Raw genomic sequence first — 27,214 nt, forward strand, 5'->3', positions numbered from 1 at the left:
GGGCCAGAGACAATTACTCGATCCCGACACAGGAGCAGTATATCCTTCGCGTCCGACTCATTAAAGAAAGAATCCTCTTCCAGTTTGAGGTGAGTAATCGTTGTTCGTTGTTCTGATGCCCAGAAGCTACTTTTTGTCATAAAAAACGATGACGGAAACATTATATGTACAAAAAAACACACAATAGCACAATTGGTAAGGAGCCCGTAAAACAGCGGCCACCCCCTCCGGTGCCATTCTATCATCCATTATTTCCATGGCTGAATTCTCACATCACACATGGGTTGGATGACAAACAGATTAAAGCCAGCTCATCCCTCTCTTTATTGCCATGGGAGACCTGCCTCCCTGAATAATGCTGAGGAATTCTAAGTAGTATTTCCTCCATTGAGCCAACAGGTCCAGGCACAGTGCTGCTACAGTGCAGCCACCTTTCTCCCCCAGGGAGAGGGAGGGCTGCAGAGGGAATGCCACCCCTGTTCGTTCCACTGTTCCACCCTTCTACCCTTCCTCCTTTCTTTATGAGGCATGTCACGGACCATAATGAGGCAGAACGATTTCAAAGGATCTGAAAAAATAGCAGAAAGGACAAACAAAATCCCTCTTCAGAGTGGAGGAGCTCAAGTTTCAAGTTTTATTTGACACATGCACAAGTAGCCGACAGTGAAATGCCTAACTTGCAAGCCCTACCCAGCATTGCAGTATTCAATATAAAAAAGTACAACTAATAAAATAATAAAGTAGGTGCCAGTACCAAATGTATTGAGGTTAGATATGTACATGTAGGCATGGATCAGGAGAAAGTGACTGGTAATAGGATAAATATTTACAACAGTGGTAAACATTATGGCAGCAGCAGCATAAGTAGTGGGTGTGTGCTTGTGTGTGTGTGGTGGTGAGTGGGCATGTGAGTGTGTGCAAGAGTGTCAGTGTAGGCATGATAGGTGGATGTACATGTAAACAGGGCAGGAAAATGACTGGTAATAGGATATTATAAATAATATGGTAATATGCTATACGCTATACCTAATCTCTATTCTGAAATTGATTAAATATGTTTTTTTCCACATCAATCTACACTTAATACCCAATAATGACAAAGTGAAAACAGGTTTTTAGAAATGTTTTCAAATGTTTTAAATATAAAAAACAGAAACACCTTATTTACATAAGTATTCAGACCCTTTACTAGGAGACTCAAAATTGAGCAAGGGTGCATCCTTTTTCCATTGATCATCCTTGAGATGTTTCAACAGCTTGTTTAGAGTCCATCTGTGGTAAATTCAATTGATTGTACATGATTTGGAAAGGCACACACCTGTCTATATAAGGTCCCACAGTTGACAGTGCATGTCAGAGAAAAAAACAAACCATGAGGTCGAAGGAATTGTCCGTAGATCTCCGAGACAGGATTGTGTCGAGGCACAGATCTGGGGAAGTGTACCAAAAAATGTCTGGAGCATTGAAGGTCCCCAAGAACACAGTGACCTCCGTCATTCTGAAATGGAAGTAGTTTGGAACCACCAAGACTCTTCCTAGAGCTGGCTACCCGGCCAAACTGAGCAATCGGGGGAGAAGGGCCTTGGTTAGGAAGGTGACCAAGAACCCGATGGTCACTCTGACAGAGCTCCATAGTTCCTCTATGGAGATGGGAGAACCTTCCAGAAGGACAACCATCTCTGCAGCACTCCATCAATCAGGCCTTCATGGTAGAATGGCCAAACGGAAGCCACTCCTCAGCAAAAGGAACCTAAAGGACTCAGACAATGAGAGACAAGATCATCTGGTCTGATGAAACCAAGATTTAACTCTTTGGCCTAAATGCCAAGCATACCTAATCTCTATTCTGAAATTGATTAAATATGTTTTTTTCCACATCAATCTACACTTAATACCCAATAATGACAAAGTGAAAACAGGTTTTTAGAAATGTTTTCAAATGTTTTAAATATAAAAAACAGAAACACCTTATTTACATAAGTATTCAGACCCTTTACTAGGAGACTCAAAATTGAGCAAGGGTGCATCCTTTTTCCATTGATCATCCTTGAGATGTTTCAACAGCTTGTTTAGAGTCCATCTGTGGTAAATTCAATTGATTGTACATGATTTGGAAAGGCACACACCTGTCTATATAAGGTCCCACAGTTGACAGTGCATGTCAGAGAAAAAAACAAACCATGAGGTCGAAGGAATTGTCCGTAGATCTCCGAGACAGGATTGTGTCGAGGCACAGATCTGGGGAAGTGTACCAAAAAATGTCTGGAGCATTGAAGGTCCCCAAGAACACAGTGACCTCCGTCATTCTGAAATGGAAGTAGTTTGGAACCACCAAGACTCTTCCTAGAGCTGGCTACCCGGCCAAACTGAGCAATCGGGGGAGAAGGGCCTTGGTTAGGAAGGTGACCAAGAACCCGATGGTCACTCTGACAGAGCTCCATAGTTCCTCTATGGAGATGGGAGAACCTTCCAGAAGGACAACCATCTCTGCAGCACTCCATCAATCAGGCCTTCATGGTAGAATGGCCAAACGGAAGCCACTCCTCAGCAAAAGGAACCTAAAGGACTCAGACAATGAGAGACAAGATCATCTGGTCTGATGAAACCAAGATTTAACTCTTTGGCCTAAATGCCAAGCGTCACGTCTGGAGGAAACCTGGCACCATCCCTACGGTGAAGCATGGTGGTGGCAGTATCATGCTTTGGGGATGTTTTCCAGCAGCAGGGACTGGGAAACTAGTCAGGATCAAGGGAAAGATGAACGGAACATAGCACAGAGAGATCCTGCTCCAGAGCACTCAGGACCTCAGACTGGGGTGAAGGTTCTAATTCCAACATGACAACAACCCTGAACACAGCCAAGACAATGCAGGAGTGGCTTTGCGGACAAGTCTCTGAATGTCCTTGAGTGGCCCAGCCAGAGCACGGACTTGAACCCGATCTAACATCTCTGGAGAGACCTGAAAATAGCTGTGCAGCGACACTCCCCATCCAACCTGACAGAGCTTGAGAGGATCTGCAGAGAAGAATGGGAGAATCTCCCCCAAATTAAGGTGTGCCAAGCTTGTAGTGTCATACCTAAGAAGACTCTAGACTGTAATCGGTGGCAAAGGTGCTTCAACAAAGTACTGAGGAAAGGGTCTGAATATGTATGCAAATTTGATATTTCCAAAAAACTGTTTTTGCTTTCTCATTATGCAGTATTGTGTGTAGATTGATGAAGAATCAATTTTAGAATAAGGCTATGACGCAACAAAATTTGGAAATGGTCAAGGGGTCTGAATACTTTCCGAATGCACTGTATGTACATGTAAACAGGAGTAATAGGGACCAGTAGGAGGATAAATAGATACTAATGGTAATATATACATGTAAACAGGAGTAATAGTGACCAGTAACAGGATAAATAGATACTAATGGTAATATATACATGTAAACAGGGGTCATAGTGACCAGTAACAGGATAAATAGATATTAATGGTAATATATACATGGACACAGGAGTAATAGTGACCAGTAACATAATAAATATATTGATACTAATGGTAATATATACATGTAAACAAGAGTAATAGTGACCAGTAGCAGGATAAATATATACTAATGATAATATATACATGTAAACAGCAGTAATAGTGACCAGTAGCAGGATAAATAGACACTAATGGTAATAAATACATGTAAACAGGAGTAATAGTGACCAGTAACAGGATAGATAGATAATAATAGTAATGGAATTCAATAATCAATGAGCAGCACCATAGCGGTGGTTATAAATCTAATCAATAGTAATTTTCGCAGCAGCGTAGGTGTTATCCATTTAACAGTCTTATGGCCGGGGGATAGAAGCTGTTTAGGAGTCTGCTGATCTGAGCCTTTGTATTTTCATCCACTTTGTTGCTTTCCCTGCCTTGGCTTTTAGATGTGATCTTCTTACTAGGTTTTCTCTTTCATCACGGTGACTGACCACTATCTAACTGTTTACAGTATCAATGCCAACATGCTAGAAGTTTAGAGATAAAGCCGGCTAGAATAAACAGTGTAACGAACACAAGCATTTTTTATTATCTCTGACCTTGATCACACACAGTTTATTTCTAATTATTCCACTCCCATCACAGATTTACTGATGACGTAACACAATAAGAAGTATCTAATTGCTCTTCCTGTGATTCAGAAATAGAAAGCAGCCTGGCAACCAAAACTCAATGTTTATTCCAACACAAATTATAATCTGTGGTTAGCGTCAGTGTAGGCTTTTTGGTAGAATAACAGCTGTGGTGGATGGCACCATCTATTGGTCAATAATGATACCACATCACACTGTAAAAATAGTTACTTTGTTATTTACCTAGGCAAGTCAGTTAAGAACAAATTCTTATTTACAATGACTGCCTACCCCAGCTAAACCAGGACAACACTGGGCCAATCTTGTGCCTCCCTATGGTGACTACCAATCACAGCCAGATGTGATGCAGCCTAGATTCAAACCAGGGACTGTAGTGACGCCTCTTGCACTGAAATGCAGTGCCTTAGACCGCTGCGCAACTCGGGAGCCCTTCAGCACAAGCAGCAACTACACTTGTGTTCCCCAAACCTCTCCTCAAGTAGGCTACCCCCAAGCCAGTTATTTTATGTATTCCAGAACTAGCGCTGCTGATTCAACTAATGAAGGGCCCGATGATTAGGTGGCCCTTAGAATCAGCAGTGCTACTTCTGGGATACATCAAAGACATGGACTGGCTGGTGTACTCCAGGGGATGTTTGGAAGACTAAACACAAACAGATTGAAATGGTGGGAAATAAACAGAAAACAACATATGCCCTTCCTGTGATTTCATTATCTATTAGGTACTAGAGTTCAAACTGTGTGAATAGCCAAAGCTCCCAAATAAGTAATTAAAGGACTCACTAGAGGATTATTGTAGTTGTCACTGATGCATGGGAAAGCTTTCCACCCCAAGGCCCATCATTGATTTCAAATACAGATAATTTCCTCTTGAAGTGGATTCTTTTTGTAAATATTTGCAGTTTGATTAAATAGAAATGTAGACACAGGGAAGTTGAAGCCTTTTCTAAAAAAGGAAATCTTTCCAAGGGACTTGCACAATATTGTACAAACATTAGTCTACTTCAAGCATTTCTACAATGTCCACAGCATGCAGTGTAACCAGTCAGTCCTACAGTACATTAACTCAGACACAGAGACTCGTTTCACGGTAGATTTAATTTCAACATTCAACATAATTATTCATCATTCACAAGTTCGTGTTTTACCAGAAATAAATTCTATATCTGGAGAACGCAACTTATATTATGGCCAACATAATACTCATTATTATTATAGAATACAAGGCATCTCACAACAGATCATTTACATTGTAGAGCCTACACGTTCCATACATACGGAAGCATTCAATGTCATGTTTTTGAGGCATGGTGGCATTGGAGTTGCTAGGGTGAGGGACTGGGGGTAAGGGGAGTACTGAACTTGATCACTGACAAACTCTCAATTGAGGTATATTTGGTAACACTTTATTTGAAATGTACGGTACATTAAAGCAGTGTCCTGATGTTGTACTATAATCAAATCAAAATGAACAAAGTGTTACTGGATATATTCTGACTGACAGGGGGACGACTGTGATGAGACCTCACATCCTGTGATGACTTCAATCCGGTACTAATGGGCTTAATTAATAATGTTAGTAGTAACAGACGGTTATGATTCGAGTCCAACAAAGATTTCCCAGGCCAGGTGTTATAAGGTCCTTTTCCAACTGAGCAGTGACCACATAGACACATCAGCAACACCTTCCCTTGCTGATGATACCTGGACACCAGGACAAACTTCATGAGTTTGTCAGAAAAATAGAATACCTTCTATTATTAAAATATACAGGATTCTAGGATCCTATTTCTATGGTGGAACCATCGTATATTGGCAGGGTCTTCTGTCGCCGTATCGTGAACAAAGTTCACATTCTGCCTCAGACTCTTTGTGTTTGTCATGCAACCATGTAAGAAACACAGAGAAACACACAGTTACAGAATTTCAGGAGAACTTCACTGGCTGACAGGAAACTGTAGAAGCCATCTTGGCCCGTTGGTACTCTAGAATCTCTGATGTGGCACACCAAACAAATACAAATCAGTAACAATGTAAAATGTTTTCCTATGGCACAAAGTATAAATCACTGTTTGTAAGCTCTGTGGATAAGAGTTAATGTCCTTTAGCGTGAGCTCAGCTAGCTTGGTGGTGGGGAAGGTCCGTTATAAAGCTGGGAAGCAAAGTGGGACAGTTCCTTGTTTGCCTCCTCCAGAGCTGAAGGTCAGGAAAAAGACTGCCTTTCTCTTTTTTATGTCTGGGGAGATGCAGCACCATCTTCTCCTTCTCTTCGCAGCCTTTAAAGTGTCCAAAGACTCCCCTATCGTATCAACACGTACAATCACATGCAATAATACACTATACTTTGATATACTTTCAGGAATGTTAATTTTTATATATATATATATATATATATATTTTTTTTAGGTACAAAATAACTTCATATGACACAATAATATAAAACATTTTATTTTAAATGATCAAGTCTCTTCTTTAAAAAAAAATCCATTAATAAAAATAAGTTCTATGTTTTATTTTACAATATATTTTATTTTTGGTCTCTGGCAGCAGGTCCTTTATTTAGTTTGTGACTGTTTCCATGGTGATAGCTGGATATTACAATGGGCACTTGGCACAGCCACACTCCAGGGTGACTTCAATCTCCTCAGAGAACGAGCTCCCGTCGGTGCACTTGAAGAACACTTTCCGCCTCCGGCTCTTAGATGGGGCGCAGCAGAGGCCCCCGTCACAGGCACGGGGACACTCCACCCGGGGGATCTTACTGGTGGAGGTGCACGTGTTCATGGGCTGCTGGCGCTTCAGCAGCTCATGCACCGCCTCTCCCTGGCACGTCACATCTAAAAGAGGTCAATGGGAGAGCTTCACAGTTATACTTATTTCACTCTGACATGGGCGATTTCAGATTGTATAGCCTATTATTATTATTATGGACCTCTGATAGTCAAGTTCCTGTATGCAGTAGAATGTCTTTACAGAAACAGTTTCTCAATGTTGGAAACCGCCTAGGTGTGTGTGCGTCTAATCCTCTCACCGGTGGCACAGGCAGGGCCAGTGTAGCCTGGCTGGCAGTGGCAGGAGGGCTCCCCACTCCCTGTGACCCTACACTCTCCGTGTCTACACTGGTGTCCCCTACAGGCTTGGGGCTCCTCTCTCCTGTCACAGTACTGCCCTGTGTAGCCCTCAGCACACTGACAACTGTAAGATGATGCCTTAGGCACACACAGCCCATGGATACACCTGAAACATAGAGGTTTACACTTCATGTGAGGAATGGTAATTGATGTGTGTTGAATAATTCATACACATTGAGTACACATTATTAATATTTTATAACATTATTAAAAATGAGCAAGTGTAAAAGCATGAGTCCATTTGTATGCTTGTGAATGTACTAATGTGTTGAGGATGAGGTTCATTATGGATTTGTAGTTATGATTAAAGGCCTATGTTGAGGTGTCTTGGATATGTAGCTGTTAGACAGGCCATACCTGCTGCTCTGACTGGGGCAGTCTGATATGTAGCTGTTAGACAGGCCATACCTGCTGCTCTGACTGGGGCAGTCTGATATGTAGTTGTTAGACAGGCCATACCTGCTGCTCTGACAGGGGCTGGGGGCAGTCTGATATGTAGCTGTTAGACAGGCCATACCTGCTGCTCTGACTGGGGCAGTCTGATATGTAGCTGTTAGACAGGCCATACCTGCTTCTCTGACAGGGGCTGGGGGCAGTCTGATATGTAGCTGTTAGACAGGCCATACCTGCTGCTATGACAGGGGCTGGGGGCAGTCTGATATGTAGCTGTTAGACAGGCCATACCTGCTGCTCTGACTGGGGCAGTCTGATATGTAGCTGTTAGACAGGCCATACCTGCTGCTCTGACAGGGGCAGTCTGATATGTAGCTGTTAGACAGGCCGTACCTGCTGCTCTGACAGGGGGTGGGGGCAGTCTGATATGTAGCTGTTAGACAGGCCATACCTGCTGCTCTGACAGGGGCTGGGGGCAGTCTGATATGTAGCTGTTAGACAGGCCATACCTGCTGCTCTGACAGGGGCTGGGGGCAGTCTGATATGTAGCTGTTAGACAGGCCATACCTGCTGCTATGACAGGGGCTGGGGGCAGTCTGATATGTAGCTGTTAGACAGGCCATACCTGCTGCTCTGACTGGGGCAGTCTGATATGTAGCTGTTAGACAGGCCATACCTGCTGCTATGACAGGGGCTGGGGGCAGTCTGATATGTAGCTGTTAGACAGGCCATACCTGCTGCTCTGACTGGGGCAGTCTGATATGTAGCTGTTAGACAGGCCATACCTGCTGCTCTGACAGGGGCAGTCTGATATGTAGCTGTTAGACAGGCCGTACCTGCTTCTCTGACAGGGGGTGGGGGCAGTCTGATATGTAGCTGTTAGACAGGCCATACCTGCTGCTCTGACAGGGGCTGGGGGCAGTCTGATATGTAGCTGTTAGACAGGCCATACCTGCTGCTCTGACAGGGGCTGGGGGCAGTCTGATATGTAGCTGTTAGACAGGCCATACCTGCTGCTATGACAGGGGCTGGGGGCAGTCTGGTATGTAGCTGTTAGACAGGCCATACCTGCTGCTCTGACAGGGGCTGGGGGCAGTCTGATATGTAGCTGTTAGACAGGCCATACCTGCTGCTATGACAGGGGCTGGGGGCAGTCTGATATGTAGCTGTTAGACAGGCCATACCTGCTGCTCTGGCAGGGGCAGTCTGATATGTAGCTGTTAGACAGGCCATACCTGCTGCTCTGACAGGGGCAGTCTGATATGTAGCTGTTAGACAGGCTATACCTGCTGCTATGACAGGGGCAGTCTGATATGTAGCTGTTAGACAGGCCATACCTGCTGCTCTGACAGGGGCAGTCTGATATGTAGCTGTTAGACAGGCCATACCTGCTGCTATGACAGGGGCAGTCTGATATGTAGCTGTTAGACAGGCCATACCTGCTGCTCTGACAGGGGCAGGCTGATATGTAGCTGTTAGACAGGCCATACCTGCTGCTATGACAGGGGCTGGGGGCAGTCTGATATGTAGCTGTTAGACAGGCCATACCTGCTGCTCTGACAGGGGCAGTCTGATATGTAGCTGTTAGACAGGCCATACCTGCTGCTCTGACAGGGGCTGGGGGCAGTCTGATATGTAGCTGTTAGACAGGCCATACCTGCTGCTATGACAGGGGCTGGGGGCAGTCTGATATGTAGCTGTTAGACAGGCCATACCTGCTGCTCTGACAGGGGCTGGGGGCAGTCTTCTGATCACAGAGGGATCCGCTGCGGCTGGGTGGGCACTCGCAGGACACACCCGTCTCCCCCCTCTGTCTGCAGGGGCCTTGGGCACACACACTGCAGGAGTGGCAGCCTGGCAGGATGCCTTCCACCCTGCGTGGCGCTGCCCCCAGATCCTGGAGCTCTCCGTTGATCCTGACATTGTGGATGCAGCCGTTGAAGGCCTGGGGGGTGCGGTCGGGACCTGAACGCAAGCCTGATGCCACCACCGCTAAGGGTATACCTGGAGGGGAGGAGGGGAGGGATGGAAGAAAGAGGGGGTATTATCATTCTGACATTCTGGTTTGTTGACCTGACATTTCATCGGTATATCAGTTTCAATGTGTAAAGAAAATATCTGTAGGTATGCACAGTACAAATTGTTCTGTGTGTTTCTAAGGAGGTCCTTTCAGGTATGTGTGCTATATGTGTCTCTGTTTACCTCCTATGTAGAGCTGTGTGCTGTGGTCCAAAGAGGGCTGGCGGGGCAGCTTGCCCAGACTCTTGGGGGATCCCTTGTCCACCACCAGGCTCAGAGAGTGGTTCTGAATCAGGAGCTCCACTGTGTGAAATAGACCATCATTCACAGACTCAACACTGTTGAGAAAGAGAGACACAGAGAGAGAGAGACACACATAGAGAGACACACAGAGAGAGACAGAGATAGATAGACAGACAGAGAGAAAGACAGAGAAAGAGACAGAGAGAGAGACAGAGAGAGACAGACAGAGAAAGAGACAGAGAGAGAGAGACAGACAGACACAGAAAGAGAGACAAAGAAAGAGAGAGACACAAAGAGATACACAGAGAGAGAGAGATAGATAGAGACAGACAGAGAGAGAGAGAGAGAGAGAGAGAGAGAGAGAGACAGACAGACAGACAATGACAGAGAGAGACAGACAGACAGACAATGACAGAGAGAGACAAAGAGAGAGACACAGATAGAGACAGACAGACAATGACAGAGAGACACAGATAGAGACAGACAGACAATGACAGAGAGAGACAGAGAGAGACAGAGAGAGACAGAGAGAGACAGAAAGAGACAGACAAAGAGACAGACAAAGAGAGAGACACACACACACACAGACACACAGACACACAGACACACACAGACAGACAGACAGACAGACAGACAGACAGACAGACAGACAGACAGACAGACAGACAGACAGACAGACAGACAGACAGACAGACAGACAGACAGACAGACAGACAAGACAGACAGACAGACAGACAGACAGACAGACAGACAGACAGACAGACAGACAGACAGACAGACAGACAGACAGACAGACAGACAGACAGACAGACAGACAGACAGACAGACAGACAGACAGACAGACAGACAGAGAGAGAGAGAGACATTAGATACATTGTAGCAATATAGGAGTTCTTATAAACTCAGCAAAAAAAGAAACGTCCCTTTTTCAGGACCCTGTTCAAAGATAATTCGTAAAAGTCAAAATAACTTCACAGATCTTCATTGTAAAGGGTTTAAACACGGTTTCCCATGCTTGTTCAATGAACCATAAACAACTAATGAACATGCACCTGTGGAATGGTCGTTAAGACACTAACAGCTTACAGACGGTAGGCAATTAAGGTCACAGTGATGAAAACTTAGGACACTAAAGAGGCCTTTCTACCGACTCTGGAAAAACACCAAAAGAAAGATGCCCAAGGGTCCCTGCTCATCTGCGTGAACGTGCCATAGGCCTGCTGCAAGGAGGCATGAGAACAGCAGATGTGGCCAGGGCAATAAATTGCAATGTCCGTACTGTGAGATGCCTGAGACAGGACAGACAGCTGATTGTCCTCGCAGTGGCAGACCACATGTAACAACACCTGTACATCTGAACATCACACCTGCGGGACACGTACAGGATGGCAACAACAACTGCCTGAGTTATACCAGGAACATACAATCCCTCCATCAGAGCTCAGACTGTCCGCGATAGGCTGAGAGAGGCTGGACTGAGGGCTTGTAGGCCTGTTGTAAGGCAGGTCCTCACCAGACATCACCGGCAACAACGTTGCCTATGGGCACAAACCCACCTTCGCTGGACCAGACAGGACTGGAAGAAAGTGCTCTTCACTGACGAGTGTTTTGTCTCACCGGGGATGATGGTCAAATTCGCGTTTATCTTCAAAGGAATGAGCGTTACACTGAGGCCTGTACTCTGGAGCGGGTTCGATTTGGAGGTGGAGGGTCAGTCATGGTCTGGGGCGGTGTGTCACAGTATCATCGGACTGAGCTTGTTGTCATTGCAGGCAATCTCAACACTGTGCGTTACAGGGAAGACATCCTCCTCCCTCATGTAGTACCCTTCCTGCAGGCTCATCCTGACATGACTCTCCAGCATGACAATGCCACCAGCCATACTGCTCGTTCTGTGCGTGATTTCCTGCAAGACAGGAATGTCAGTGTTCTGCCGTTGCCAGCGAAGAGCCCATATCTCAATCCCATTGAGCATGTCTGGGACCTGTTGGATCGGAGGGTGAGGGCTAGTGCCATTCCCCCCAGAAATGTCCGGGAACTTGCAGGTGCCTTGGTGGAAGAGTGGGGTAACATCTCACAGCAAGAACTGGCAAAACTGAGTCCATGAGGACAGTACTATTTAAATGTTTTAAATGTTATTGTTCCCCAAATAGCTGTCCCTCAACCATTCGCGACACCAGCTGCAGTAGTTAATGCAGCTGGTGGCCACACCAGATACTGATTGTTACTTTTGATTTTGACCCCCCCTTTGTTCAGGGACACATTATTCAATTTCTGTTCGTCACATGTCTGTGGAACTTGTTCAGTTTATGTCTCAGTTGTTGAATCTTGTTATGTTCATACAAATATTTACACATAAGTTTGCTGAAAACGAATGCAGTTGACAGTGAGAGGACATTTCTTTTTCTGCATGTGATGACTCCACTCTGGCCCTGTGAACAATAGCAGCACTCTAGAATTAGCCTCGTTGCGAACCAGACTTCCTTAGTACAGGAAGGCGTGACAACGACATGATTTTGGAGGCATGGTAACGCGAGGCCAGTGTGTGTCCTCCGGAGAAAGATTGCCTTCCACACTACTCATGTTTGAACCATTTCAGGGCACTCTGTCTCATCACACTGAGCACCCAAAACCCTCTCCAAACCAGAAAACTTCTACTGGAATAGCAAGCAATGATGCTGTTGGCTTCTGGCTGAGTCAGTATATTTTGTCCTGGGGGCACATGAGTCCTTTTCACAATGATAATTGCTCCAGCTTCCATACTGACTCACTAGTTTACTGGCTGACTGCTGGGTACAGAACAGGCTGTACTGCCTCTGGGCTCTGGGCCTGCCTAGTTACTGAGAGAGAGAGAGAGAGAGAGAGAGAGAGAGAGAGAGAGAGAACCTTAAATGATAAAATATACAGACCACAAATTCCAATTGGCTATGCACACCCTAATTGACAAACAAACAAACCATAACAAATGCAAAGTCTTCTCATGCTTTGTTGACTTCAAAAAAGCATTTGACTCAATTTGGCATGAGGGTCTGCTAAACAAATTGATGGAAAGTGGTCTTTGGGTAAAAACATACAACATTATACAAACCATGTACACAATCATGTACAAATTGGCAAAAAACACACGTTACAAATTGGCAAAAAACACACATTTCACATGGGGTGAGACAGGGATGCAGCTTAAGCCCCAACGAATTGGGGAGGGCACTGGAACAGTCCTGGTCTCAGCCTACTAGAATCTAAAGTCAAATGTCTACTGTTTGCTGATGATCTGGTGCTTCTGTCCCCAACCAAGGAGGGCTTACAGCAGCACCTAGATCTTCTGCACAGATTCTGTCAGACCTGGGCCCTGATAGTACATCTCAGTAAGACTAAAATAATGGTGTTACAAAAAAGGTCCAGTTGCCACGACCACAAATACAAATTCCATCTAGACACCGTTGCCCTAGAGCACACAAACAAACTATACATACCTCGGCCTAAACATCAGCGCCACAGGTAACTTCCACAAAGCTGTGAACGAGCTGAGAGACAAGGCAAGGGCCTTCTATGCCATCAAAAGGAACATAAAACTTGACATACCAATGAGGATCTGGCTAAAAATAATTGAATCAGTTACAGAACCCATTGCCCTTCATGATTGTGAGGTCTGGGGTCTGCTCACCAACCAAGAATTCACAAAATGGGGCAAATACCAAATTGAGACTCCGCATGCAGAATTCTGCCAAAATATCCTCAGTGTACAACGTAAAACACCAAATAATGCATGCAGAGCAGAATTAGGCCGATACCCGCTAATGATCAATATCCAGAAAACAGCTGTTAAATTCTATAAGCGATTCCTGAACCTTCCAAAACAAAGCCATCACCTACAGAGCGATGAACCCGGAGAAGAGCCCCCTAAGCAAGCTGGTTCTGGGGCTCTGTTCACAAACACAAACAGACCCCACAGACTCAGTGAGCATAGCCTTGCTATTGAGAAAGGCCGCTGAAGGCAAACCTGGCTCCCAAGAAAAGACAGGCTATGTGCATACTGCCCACAAAATGAGGTGGAGACTGAGCTGCATTTCCTAACCTCCTGCCAAATGTATGACCATACTAGAGACACATATTTCCCTCAGATTACACAGGCCCACAAAGAATTAGAAAAAAAATCTAATTTTGATAAACTCGCATATCTATTGGGTGAAATACCAGTGTGCCATCACAGCAATACGATTTGTGACCGGCTGCCACAACAAAAGTGCCACCAGTGAAGAACAAACACCATTGTAAATATATCCTATATTTATGTTGATTTATTTTCCCTTTTGTACTTGAACTTTTTGCACATCATTACAACACTGTATATACAGTTGAAGTCAGACGTTTACATACACCTTAGCCAAATACATTTAAACTCAGTTTTTCACAATTCCTGAATTTTAATCCTAGTAAAAATTCCCTGTCTTAGGTCAGTTAGGATCACCACTTTATTTTAAGAATGTGAAATGTCAGAATAATAGCAGAGAGAATTATTTATTTCAGCGTTTGTTTCTTTCATCACATTCCCAGTGGATCCGAAGTTTACATACACTCAATTAGTACTTGGTAGCATTGCCTTTAAATGGTTTAACTTGGGTAAAACATTTCAGGTAGCCTTCCACAAGCTTCCCACAATAAGTAGGGTGAATTTTGGCCCATTCCTCCTGACAGAGCTGGTGTGACTGAGTCAGGTTTGTAGGCCTCCTTGCTCGCACACACTTTCTCAGATCTTCCCACAAATTTTCTGTAGGATTAAGATCAGGGCTTTGTGATGGCCACTCCAATACCTTGACTTTGTCGTCCTTAAGCCATCTTGCCACAACTTTGGAATTATGCTTGGGGTCATTATCCATTTGGAAGACCCATTTGCAACCAAGCTTTAACTTCCTCTGATGTCTTGAGATGTTGCTTCAATATATCCACATAATTTTCCTACCTTATGATGCCATCTATTTTGTGAAGTGCACCTGTCCCTCCTGCAGCAAAGCACCCTGTCACGGCTGTTGAAGGAGGAGGACCAAGGTGCAGCGTGGTGAGCGTACATTTTACTTTATTTAAGAAATGACGCCGACAAACCAATAAACAATACAAAACAAACGGTGAAGCTTAAGGCTATGTGCCATCAAAAAAATTAACTTCCCACAAACACAGGTGGGAAAAAAGGGTACCTAAGTATGGTTCCCAATCAGATACAACGATAGACAGCTGTCCCTGATTAAGAACCCTACCCGGCCAAAACATAAAAACACAGAACATAGAATGCCCACCCCAACTCACGCCCTGACCAAACCAAAATAGAGACATAAAAAGGATCTCTAAGGTCAGGGCATGACACACCCCCACAACATGATGCTGCCACCCCCGTACTTCACGGTTAGGATGGTGTTCTTCGGCTTGCAAGTCCCCCCCTTTTACTCCAAACATAACGATGGTCATTATGGCCAAACAGTTCTATTTTTGTTTCATCAGACCAGAGGAAATTTCTCCAAAAAGTACGATCTTTGTCCCCATGTGCAGTTACAAACCATAGTCTGTCTTTTTTATGGAGGTTTTGGAGCAGTGGCTTCTTCCTTGCTGAGCGGCCTTTCAGGTTATGTTGATATAGGACTCGTTTTACTGTGGATATAGATACTTTTGTACCTGTTTCCTCCAGCATCTTCACAAGGTCCTTTGCTGTTGTTCTGGGATTGATACACACTTTTCGCGCCAAAGTACGTTCATCTCTAGGAGACAGAATGCGTCTCCTTCCTGAGCGGTATGACGGCTGCGTGGTCTCATAGTGTTTATACTTCCGTACTCTTGTTTGTGCAGATGAACATGGTACCTTCAGGCATTTGGAAATTGCTCCGAAGGATCTGAGGTCTTGGCTGATTTCTTTTGATTTTCCCATGATGTCAAGCAAAGAGGCACTGAGTTTGAAGGTAGGCCTTGAAATACATCCACAGGTACACCTCCAATTTACTCCAATTATGTCAATTATCCTATCAGAAGCTTCAAAAGCCATGACATAATTTTCTGGAATTTTCCAAGATGTTGAAAGGCACAGTCAACTTAGTGTATGTCAACTTCTGACACACTGGAATTGTGATACAGTGACTTATAAGTGAAATAATCTGTCTGTATACAATTGCTGGAAAAATTACTTGTGTCATGCACAAAGTAGATGTCCTAACCGACTTGCCAAAACTATAGTTTGTTAACAAGATATTTATGGAGTGGTTGAAAAACGAGTTTTAATGACTCCAACCTAAGTGTATGTAAACTTGATCTATTTCACTTGCTTTGGCAATGTAAACATGAGAGAGAGAGAATAAAGAAATAAATAATATATTGGGTCTGGGTGGTGAAATTGAGTGCAGCTCAAAACTAGCTCTTTCTATCCTTACCGCTATTGGGTTGTGGTCTTATCCAAAAACAGCATGCCAATCAGGCAAGTTCAGCAAGGCTCTCCCCAACTGCAGCTCTCCTATTGGCTGATTGTTAAAAACGTTTGATTGACAGTTCCTACAGTGGTTCAATGACTGTATTATTACAACATTAACAGCCAGTAAAAAACAAATCTTAAAATCATATTAATTAAAACATTTTACAAAAAATGATATATTTTTTCTTCTCAAAAGTAGTGCACTTATTAGCCTTTACTCATCCTGTATTAGAGCGGTCCGACACAGCTGAACCACACCCCCCGTCCCGTCACATCTGCAAAGTAATCACTGCATCATGTGTGGTTTGCATTATGGGTGTGCAATTTCATTCCAATATGAAAACAGGCCTTTTGCAGCCAACCAGTTTTTTTTACCTTGGCAAGTCAGTTAAGAACAAATTCTTATTTACAATGACGGCCTACTCCGGCCAAACCATAACCCGGACTACGCTGGGCCAATTGTGCGCCACCCTATGGGACTCCCCAATCACGGCCGGTTGTGATACAGCCTGGAATCAAACCATGGTCTGTAGTTACACCTCTAGCTGTGCCACTTGGGAGCCCGCTTCTGCTTCATTTAATACATAAATACCACCATGGAAGTCTGGCTTTATTACACTTCAATGCCATTGTCACCCAGTGTCTCTTATTTTGACAGCCGTCATTCGTTACTGGCAATCTGAAAGCCCACATGCACATCCTGGCTAAGGGGGAGTAGCAGAGAAAAGGGTTTGGGGAAGAAAATCGAGAGTTCCCATCTTGCTATGATACCATATGACCACAGAGGGGCAGCAGAGGTCCAGTCTAAAAAGGTGAACTGTGTAGCTCAGCCCTCCAACCTCTGCCAATTTTGGGCTATGTCTGTGTTTTGACAATCTGAAGTTTTCCAGAGGCAATATTTTTCAATGGGGATGTGGTGTCTTTGATGTGTGCCCAGCCTGCGTATTAGCTTATACCAGCCCATTATGGAATTCAATAAAAGCGAACAGAAAGCTGTGGCAGATTTCAGCAGGTCGACCGAGAGAAGTACATAAAATACTCCATCTTCCTCTCTTTATCAAACCACATTTTAAATAACACAAACTTACTGGTTGCCTTTATCAGAGAAAGATATATTGAAGCAGCTACCCTGTAGACCCTATTTACATTTCAAAATGTAACTACCCAGCGCTGTCAATTGCTTACAATGTAGACTGGTTTAAATGTATGTTTTGCAGATAACCAACAAAGTTCCAGATTGCAGCTGTAAGCAACCTCAATTAGGTTTCCTTAGAAGCACACTGGCGAACTACAAGCTTGTTTAGTGTATGGGGTCTAAGGAATGGGGGAGGGGGGGGTGTTGCCTGAATAGCTCCTCTTAGGGCTAGCTAGGTCTAACAGTACTACCTAAACCATCTTAATGGCTGGGGCTAGCTAGGTCTAACAGTACTATCTAAACCATCATAATCGCTGGGGCTAGCTAGGTCTAACGACAACTAATTAAACCATCTTAATGGCTGGGGCTAGCTAGGTCTAACAACAACTATCTAAACCATCTTAATGGCTGGGGCTAGCTAGGTCTAACAACAACTATCTAAACCATCTAAAGGCTGGGGCTAGCTAGGTCTAACAACAACTATCTAAACCATCTAAAGGCTGGGGCTAGCTAGGTCTAACAACAACTATCTAAACCATCTTAATGGCTGGGGCTAGCTAGGTCTAACAGTACTATCTAAACCATCATAATGGCTGGGGCTAGCTAGGTCTAACAACAACTATCTAAACCATCATAATGGCTGGGGCTAGCTAGGTCTAACAACAACTATCTAAACCATCTTAATGGCTGGGGCTAGCTAGGTCTAACAACAACTATCTAAACCATCTTAATGGCTGGGGCTAGCTAGGTCTAACAACAACTATCTAAACCATCTTAATGGCTGGGGCTAGCTAGGTCTAACAACAACTATCTAAACCATCTTAATGGCTGGGGCTAGCTAGGTCTAACAGTACTATCTAAACCATCTTAATGGCTGGGGCTAGCTAGGTCTAACAACAACTATCTAAACCATCTTAATGGCTGGGGCTAGCTAGGTCTAACAACAACTATCTAAACCATCTTAATGGCTGGGGCTAGCTAGGTCTAACAACAACTATCTAAACCATCTTAATGGCTGGGGCTAGCTAGGTCTAACAGTACTATCTAAACCATCTTAATGGCTGGGGCTAGCTAGGTCTAACAACAACTATCTAAACCATCTTAATGGCTGGGGCTAGCTAGGTCTAACAACAACTATCTAAACCATCTTAATGGCTGGGGCTAGCTAGGTCTAACAACAACTATCTAAACCATCTAAAGGCTGGGGCTAGCTAGGTCTAACAACAACTATCTAAACCATCATAATGGCTGGGGCTAGCTAGGTCTAACAGTACTATCTAAACCATCTAAAGGCTGGGGCTTGCTAGGTCTTACAGTACTACCTAAACCATCTAAAGGCTGGGGCTAGCTAGGTCTAACAACAACTATCTAAACCATTATAATGGCTGGGGCTTGCTAGGTCTAACAGTACTATCTAAACCATCTAAAGGCTGGGGCTAGCTAGGTCTAACAACAACTATCTAAAACATCTTAATGGCTGGGGCTAGCTAGGTCTAACAGTACTATCTAAACCATCATAATGGTTGGGGCTAGCTAGGTCTAACAGTACTATCTAAACCATCTAAAGGCTGGGGCTAGCTAGGTCTAACAACAACTAATTAAACCATCTTAATGGCTGGGGCTAGCTAGGTCTAACAGTACTATCTAAACCATCTAAAGGCTGGGGCTAGCTAGGTCTAACAACAACTATCTAAACCATCTAAAGGCTGGGGCTAGCTAGGTCTAACAGTACTATCTAAACCATCTAAAGGCTGGGGCTAGCTAGGTCTAACAGTACTATCTAAACCATCTAAAGGCTGGGGCTAGCTAGGTCTAACAGTACTATCTAAACCATCATAATGGCTGGGGCTAGCTAGGTCTAACAGTACTATCTAAACCATCTAAAGGCTGGGGCTAGCTAGGTCTAACAACAACTAATTAAACCATCTTAATGGCTGGGGCTAGCTAGGTCTAACAACAACTATCTAAACCATCTTAATGGCTGGGGCTAGCTAGGTCTAACAGTACTATCTAAACCATCTAATGGCTGGGGCTAGCTAGGTCTAACAACAACTATCTAAACCATCATAATGGCTGGGGCTAGCTAGGTCTAACAGTACTATCTAAACCATCTAAAGGCTGGGGCTTGCTAGGTCTTACAGTACTACCTAAACCATCTAAAGGCTGGGGCTAGCTAGGTCTAACAACAACTATCTAAACCATTATAATGGCTGGGGCTTGCTAGGTCTAACAGTACTATCTAAACCATCTAAAGGCTGGGGCTAGCTAGGTCTAACAACAACTATCTAAAACATCTTAATGGCTGGGGCTAGCTAGGTCTAACAGTACTATCTAAACCATCTAATGGCTGGGGCTAGCTAGGTCTAACAGTACTATCTAAACCATCTAAAGGCTGGGGCTAGCTAGGTCTAACAGTACTATCTAAACCATCATAATGGCTGGGGCTAGCTAGGTCTAACAGTACTATCTAAACCATCTAAAGGCTGGGGCTAGCTAGGTCTAACAACAACTAATTAAACCATCTTAATGGCTGGGGCTAGCTAGGTCTAACAACAACTATCTAAACCATCTTAATGGCTGGGGCTAGCTAGGTCTAACAACAACTAATTAAACCATCTTAATGGCTGGGGCTAGCTAGGTCTAACAACAACTATCTAAACCATCTTAATGGCTGGGGCTAGCTAGGTCTAACAACAACTATCTAAACCATCTAAAGGCTGGGGCTAGCTAGGTCTAACAACAACTATCTAAACCATCATAATGGCTGGGGCTAGCTAGGTCTAACAGTACTATCTAAACCATCTAAAGGCTGGGGCTTGCTAGGTCTTACAGTACTACCTAAACCATCTAAAGGCTGGGGCTAGCTAGGTCTAACAACAACTATCTAAACCATCATAATGGCTGGGGCTTGCTAGGTCTAACAGTACTATCTAAACCATCTAAAGGCTGGGGCTAGCTAGGTCTAACAACAACTATCTAAAACATCTTAATGGCTGGGGCTAGCTAGGTCTAACAGTACTATCTAAACCATCTAATGGCTGGGGCTAGCTAGGTCTAACAGTACTATCTAAACCATCTAAAGGCTGGGGCTAGCTAGGTCTAACAGTACTATCTAAACCATCATAATGGCTGGGGCTAGCTAGGTCTAACAGTACTATCTAAACCATCTAAAGGCTGGGGCTAGCTAGGTCTAACAACAACTATCTAAACCATCTTAATGGCTGGGGCTAGCTAGGTCTAACAGTACTATCTAAACCATCATAATGGCTGGGGCTAGCTAGGTCTAACAGTACTATCTAAACCATCATAATGGCTGGGGCTAGCTAGGTCTAACAGTACTATCTAAACCATCTAATGGCTGGGGCTAGATAGGTCTAACAGTACTATCTAAACCATCATAATGGCTGGGGCTAGCTAGCTCTAACAGTACTATCTAAACAATCTAATGGCTGGGGCTAGCTAGGTCTAACAACAACTATCTACACCATCATAATGGCTGGGGCTAGCTAGGTCTAACAGTACTATCTAAACCATCTAATGGCTGGGGCTAGCTAGGTCTAACAGTACTATCTAAACCATCTAATGGCTGGGGCTAGATAGGTCTAACAGTACTGTCTAAACCATCTAATGGCTGGGGCTAGCTAGGTCTAACAGTACTATCTAAACCATCTAATGGCTGGGGCTAGATAGGTCTAACAGTACTATCTAAACCATCTAATGGCTGGGGCTAGCTAGGTCTAACAGTACTATCTAAACCATCTAATGGCTGGGGCTAGCTAGGTCTAACAGTACTATCTAAACCATCTTAATGCTTAGGGCTAGCTAGGTGCAAAAAAACACAACCGTGTTTTCAGCTATGCCCTTGAAAGCAGTTGACTCCAGCTTCCCAGAGACAGGGAGCTAAACATGGTTGAGGCACGCTGGTCTCATGGTCTCCTTTAGGGTTCCTGTTGGTGGTGTATCCACCAGCCAGACGTCACACTCAATTCTCCTGACCTCTGTGGAACACTTGCTGCCAATTGGCACTTGATCCACTATATTGGTAATAGGGTTCTATTTGGGACTCAGCCTCTGTCTACAGGAGCCGGGGCCACAAGCTCACTACACAGCCGAGTTATGGTCCGGTCCAGTGACTCCACTGTCTGGGTATGTCTGCATCTGTTCTGTCTGGATATGTTTTGTCTGGGTCTGTTCTGTCTGGGTCTATCTAGATCTGTTATGTCTGGGTCTGTTCTGTCCGGGTCTGTCTAGATCTGTTCTGTCTAGATCTGTTCTGTCTGGGTCTGTTCTGTCTGTGTCTATCTATGTCTGTTCTGTCTGTGTCTATATGGAGTCTGTGTCTATCTGTGTCTGTTCTCTCTGTGTCTATCTGGATCTGTTCTGTCTGGGTCTGTCTAGATCTGTTCTGTCTGGGTCTGTTCTGTCTGTGTCTATCTATGTCTGTTCTGTCTGTGTCTATCTGGAGTCTGTGTCTATCTGTGTCTGTTCTCTCTGGGTCTGTTCTGTCTGGATCTGGTCTGTCTGTGTCTGTTCTGTCTGGGTCTGTTCTGTCTGGGTCTGTTCTGTCTGTGTCTGTTTTGTCTGGGTCTGTTCTGTCTGGGTCTGTTCTGTCTGTGTCTATCTGGATCTGTTCTGTCTGGGTCTGTCTAGATCTGTTCTGTCTGGATCTGTTCTGTCTGAGTCTATCTGGATCTGTTCTGTCTGGGTCTGTTCTGTCTGGGTCTGTCTAGATCTGTTTTGTCTGGATCTGTTCTGTCTAGGTCTGTTCTGTCTGGGTCTATCTGGATCTGTTCTGTCTGGGTCTGTTCTGTCTGGGCCCATTTGGATCTGTTCTGTCTGGGTCTATCTGGATCTGTTATGTCTGGGTCTGTTCTATCTGTATCTGTTCTGTCTGGGTCTATCTGTATCTGTTCTGTCTGGGTCTATCTGTATCTGTTCTGTCTGGGTCTATCTGTATCTGTTCTGTCTGTGTCTGTCTGGATCTGTTCTGTCTGGGTCTGTTCTATCTGTATCTGTTCTGTCTGGGTCTGTTCTGTCTGGGTCTGTCTAGATCTGTTCTGTCTAGATCTGTTCTGTCTGTGTCTATCAGTGTCTGTTCTGTCTGTGTCTATCTGGAGTCTGTGTCTATCTGTGTCTGTTCTCTCTGTGTCTATCTGGATCTGTTCTGTCTGGGTCTGTCTAGATCTGTTCTGTCTAGATCTGTTCTATCTGGATCTGGTCTGTCTGGGTCTGTTCTGTCTGGGTCTGTTCTGTCTGTGTCTGTTTTGTCTGGGTATGTTCTGTCTGGGTCTGTTCTGTCGGTGTCTATCTGGATCTGTTCTGTCTAGATCTGTTCTGTCTGGATCTGTTTTGTCTGGATCTGTTCTGTCTGGGTCTGTTCTGTCTGGGTCTATCTGGATCTTTTCTTTCTGGATCTGTTCTGTCTGGGCCCATCTGGATCTGTTCTGTCTGGGTCTATTTGGATCTGTTCTGTCTGGTTCTGTTCTGTCTGGGTCTATCTGGATCTGTTCTGTCTGGGTCTGTTCTATCTGTATCTGTTCTGTCTGGGTCTATCTGTATCTGTTCTGTCTGGGTCTATCTGTATCTGTTCTGTCTGGTTCTGTTCTGTCTGTGTCTGTCTGGATCTGTTCTGTCTGGGTCTGTTCTATCTGTATCTGTTCTGTCTGGGTCTATCTGGATCTGTTCTGTCTGGGTCTGTTCTATCTGTATCTGTTCTGTCTGGGTCAATCTGGATCTGTTCTGTCTGGATCTGTTCTATCTGGATCTGTTCTGTCTGGATATGTTCTGTCTGGATCTGTTCTGTCTGGATATGTTCTGTCTGGATATGTTCTGTCTGGATCTGTTCTGTTCTGTCTGGGTCTATCTGGATCTGTTCTGTCTAGATCTGGTCTATCTGGATCTGTTCTGTCTGGGTCAGTTCTATCTGGATCTGTTCTGTCTGGGTCTATCTGGAGTCTGTGTCTATCTGTGTCTGTTCTCTCTGTGTCTATCTGGATCTGTTCTGTCTGGGTCTGTTCTGTCTGGGTCTGTCTAGATCTGTTTTGTCTGGATCTGTTCTGTCTAGGTCTGTTCTGTCTGGGTCTATCTGGATCTGTTCTGTCTGGGTCTGTTCTGTCTGGGCCCATTTGGATCTGTTCTGTCTGGGTCTATCTGGATCTGTTATGTCTGGGTCTGTTCTATCTGTATCTGTTCTGTCTGGGTCTATCTGTATCTGTTCTGTCTGGGTCTATCTGTATCTGTTCTGTCTGGGTCTATCTGTATCTGTTCTGTCTGTGTCTGTCTGGGTCTGTTCTGTCTGGGTCTGTCTAGATCTGTTCTGTCTAGATCTGTTCTGTCTGTGTCTATCAGTGTCTGTTCTGTCTGTGTCTATCTGGAGTCTGTGTCTATCTGTGTCTGTTCTCTCTGTGTCTATCTGGATCTGTTCTGTCTGGGTCTGTCTAGATCTGTTCTGTCTAGATCTGTTCTGTCTGTGTCTATCAGTGTCTGTTCTGTCTGTGTCTATCTGGAGTCTGTGTCTATCTGTGTCTGTTCTCTCTGTGTCTATCTGGATCTGTTCTGTCTGGGTCTGTCTAGATCTGTTCTGTCTAGATCTGTTCTATCTGGATCTGTTCTGTCTGTGTCTGTTCTGTCTGGATCTGGTCTGTCTGGGTCTGTTCTGTCTGGGTCTGTTCTGTCTGTGTCTGTTTTGTCTGGGTATGTTCTGTCTGGGTCTGTTCTGTCGGTGTCTATCTGGATCTGTTCTGTCTAGATCTGTTCTGTCTGGATCTGTTTTGTCTGGATCTGTTCTGTCTGGGTCTGTTCTGTCTGGGTCTATCTGGATCTGTTCTTTCTGGATCTGTTCTGTCTGGGCCCATCTGGATCTGTTCTGTCTGGGTCTATTTGGATCTGTTCTGTCTGGTTCTGTTCTGTCTGGGTCTATCTGGATCTGTTCTGTCTGGGTCTGTTCTATCTGTATCTGTTCTGTCTGGGTCTATCTGTATCTGTTCTGTCTGGGTCTATCTGTATCTGTTCTGTCTGGTTCTGTTCTGTCTGTGTCTGTCTGGATCTGTTCTGTCTGGGTCTGTTCTATCTGTATCTGTTCTGTCTGGGTCTATCTGGATCTGTTCTGTCTGGGTCTGTTCTATCTGTATCTGTTCTGTCTGGGTCAATCTGGATCTGTTCTGTCTGGATCTGTTCTATCTGGATCTGTTCTGTCTGGATATGTTCTGTCTGGATCTGTTCTGTCTGGATATGTTCTGTCTGGATATGTTCTGTCTGGATCTGTTCTGTTCTGTCTGGGTCTATCTGGATCTGTTCTGTCTAGATCTGGTCTATCTGGATCTGTTCTGTCTGGGTCAGTTCTATCTGGATCTGTTCTGTCTGGGTCTATCTGGAGTCTGTGTCTATCTGTGTCTGTTCTCTCTGTGTCTATCTGGATCTGTTCTGTCTGGGTCTGTCTAGATCTGTTCTGTCTAGATCTGTTCTATCTGGATCTGTTCTGTCTGTGTCTGTTCTGTCTGGATCTGGTCTGTCTGGGTCTGTTCTGTCTGGGTCTGTTCTGTCTGTGTCTGTTTTGTCTGGGTATGTTCTGTCTGGATCTGTTCTGTCTGGGTCTGTCTAGATCTGTTCTGTCTGGATCTGTTCTGTCTGGGTCTATCTGGATCTGTTCTGTCTAGATCTGTTCTGTCTGGATCTGTTTTGTCTGGGTCTGTTCTGTCTGGGTCTGTTCTGTCTGGGTCTATCTGGATCTGTTCTGTCTGGGTCTGTTCTATCTGTATCTGTTCTGTCTGGGTCTATCTGGATCTGTTCTCTCTGGGTCTATCTGTATCTGTTCTGTCTGGTTCTGTTTTGTCTGGGTATGTTCTGTCTGGGTCTGTTCTGTCGGTGTCTATCTGGATCTGTTCTGTCTAGATCTGTTCTGTCTGGATCTGTTTTGTCTGGATCTGTTCTGTCTGGGTCTGTTCTGTCTGGGTCTATCTGGATCTGTTCTTTCTGGATCTGTTCTGTCTGGGCCCATCTCGATCTGTTCTGTCTGGGTCTATTTGGATCTGTTCTGTCTGGTTCTGTTCTGTCTGGGTCTATCTGGATCTGTTCTGTCTGGGTCTGTTCTATCTGTATCTGTTCTGTCTGGGTCTATCTGGATCTGTTCTGTCTGGGTCTATCTGTATCTGTTCTGTCTGGTTCTGTTCTGTCTGTGTCTGTCTGGGTCTGTTCTGTCTGGGTCTGTTCTATCTGGATCTGTTCTGTCTGGGTCTATCTGGATCTGTTCTGTCTGGATCTGTTCTGTCTGTGTCTGTCTGGATCTGTTCAATCTGGATCTGTTCTATCTGGATCTGTTCTGTCTGGATCTGTTCTGTCTGGATCTGTTCTGTCTGGATATGTTCTGTCTGGATCTGTTCTGTCTGGATCTGTTCTGTTCTGTCTGGGTCTATCTGGATCTGTTCCGTCTAGATCTGGTCTATCTGGATCTGTTCTGTCTGGGTCAGTTCTATCTGGATCTGTTCTGTCTGGGTCTATCTGGAGTCTGTGTCTATCTGTGTCTGTTCTCTCTGTGTCTATCTGGATCTGTTCTGTCTGGGTCTGTCTAGATCTGTTTTGTCTAGATCTGTTCTATCTGGATCTGTTCTGTCTGTGTCTGTTCTGTCTGGATCTGGTCTGTCTGGGTCTGTTCTGTCTGGGTCTGTTCTGTCTGTGTCTGTTTTGTCTGGGTATGTTCTGTCTGGGTCTGTCTAGATCTGTTCTGTCTGGATCTGTTCTGTCTGGGTCTATCTGGATCTGTTCTGTCTAGATCTGTTCTGTCTGGATCTGTTTTGTCTGGGTCTGTTCTGTCTGGGTCTGTTCTGTCTGGGTCTATCTGGATCTGTTCTGTCTGGGTCTGTTCTGTATGGGTCTGTTCTGTCTGGGCCCATCTGGATCTGTTCTGTCTGGGTCTATCTGGATCTGTTCTGTCTGGATCTGTTCTGTCTGGGTCTGTCTAGATCTGTTCTGTCTGGATCTGTTCTGTCTGGGTCTATCTGGATCTGTTCTGTCTGGGTCTGTCTAGATCTGTTCTGTCTATATATGTTTTGTCTGGGTCTGTCTAGATCTGATCTGTCTGGATCTGTTCTGTCTGGGTCGATCTGGATCTGTTCTGTCTGGGTCTATTCTGTCTGGGTCTATCTGGATCTGTTCTGTCTGGGTCTGTTCTGACTATTCTCAGAGACAACGGCTGGCTTTACTGTTGCAGTATCTCTCTCTCTCTCTCTCTCTCTCTCTCTCTCTCTCTCTCTCTCTCTCTCTCTCTCTCTACCAGTGTCTCTCTCTCTATAAGTCTCTCTCTCTCTCTATCTCTCTACCAGTATCTTTCTCTCTCTCTACCAGTCTCTCTCTCCCTCTCTACCAGTTTACCTCTCTCTCTACCAGTCTCTCTGTCTCTCTCTCTCTCTCTCTCTCTCTCTCTCTCTCTACCAGTCTCTCTCGCTCTCTCTCTACCAGTCTCTCTCTCTCTCTACCAGCCTCTCTCTCTCTCTACCAGCCTCTCTCTCTCTCGCTCTACCAGTCTCTCTCTCTCTCTCTCTCTCTCTCTCTCTCTCTCTCTATCAGTCTCTCTCTCTCTACCTGTAGCCCACTTTGTTCACAAGCTGCCTGTCCTCTTCTCTCTCCACCTTTCCTCTGTGACTCAGCTCCACTCAGCTCTAACATGGCATTCGGCTCACAAAGAGACATCTTGTGCAGACGCTGAGTGGAGCAGAGAAAAG

At 44.7% G+C, this 27,214-nt stretch overlaps 1 protein-coding gene across 1 annotated transcript in view; it reads right to left on the reverse strand.

Moving 5' to 3' along the window:
- Positions 1-5,208: 5,208 nt before the first annotated feature.
- Positions 5,209-27,214, reverse strand: part of slit3 (slit homolog 3 (Drosophila)) — a 386,836-nt gene continuing 364,830 nt past the window's right edge. The window contains 4 exon segments of the mRNA XM_031791377.1: positions 5,209-6,966; positions 7,161-7,366; positions 9,369-9,657; positions 9,856-10,010. Coding sequence (XP_031647237.1) covers positions 6,725-6,966; positions 7,161-7,366; positions 9,369-9,657; positions 9,856-10,010 — 892 coding nt within the window. The 3' untranslated portion in view covers positions 5,209-6,724.

Source organism: Oncorhynchus kisutch, linkage group LG15 (assembly GCF_002021735.2).
Source record: "Oncorhynchus kisutch isolate 150728-3 linkage group LG15, Okis_V2, whole genome shotgun sequence".
Classification (NCBI taxonomy): Eukaryota; Metazoa; Chordata; class Actinopteri; order Salmoniformes; family Salmonidae; genus Oncorhynchus; species Oncorhynchus kisutch.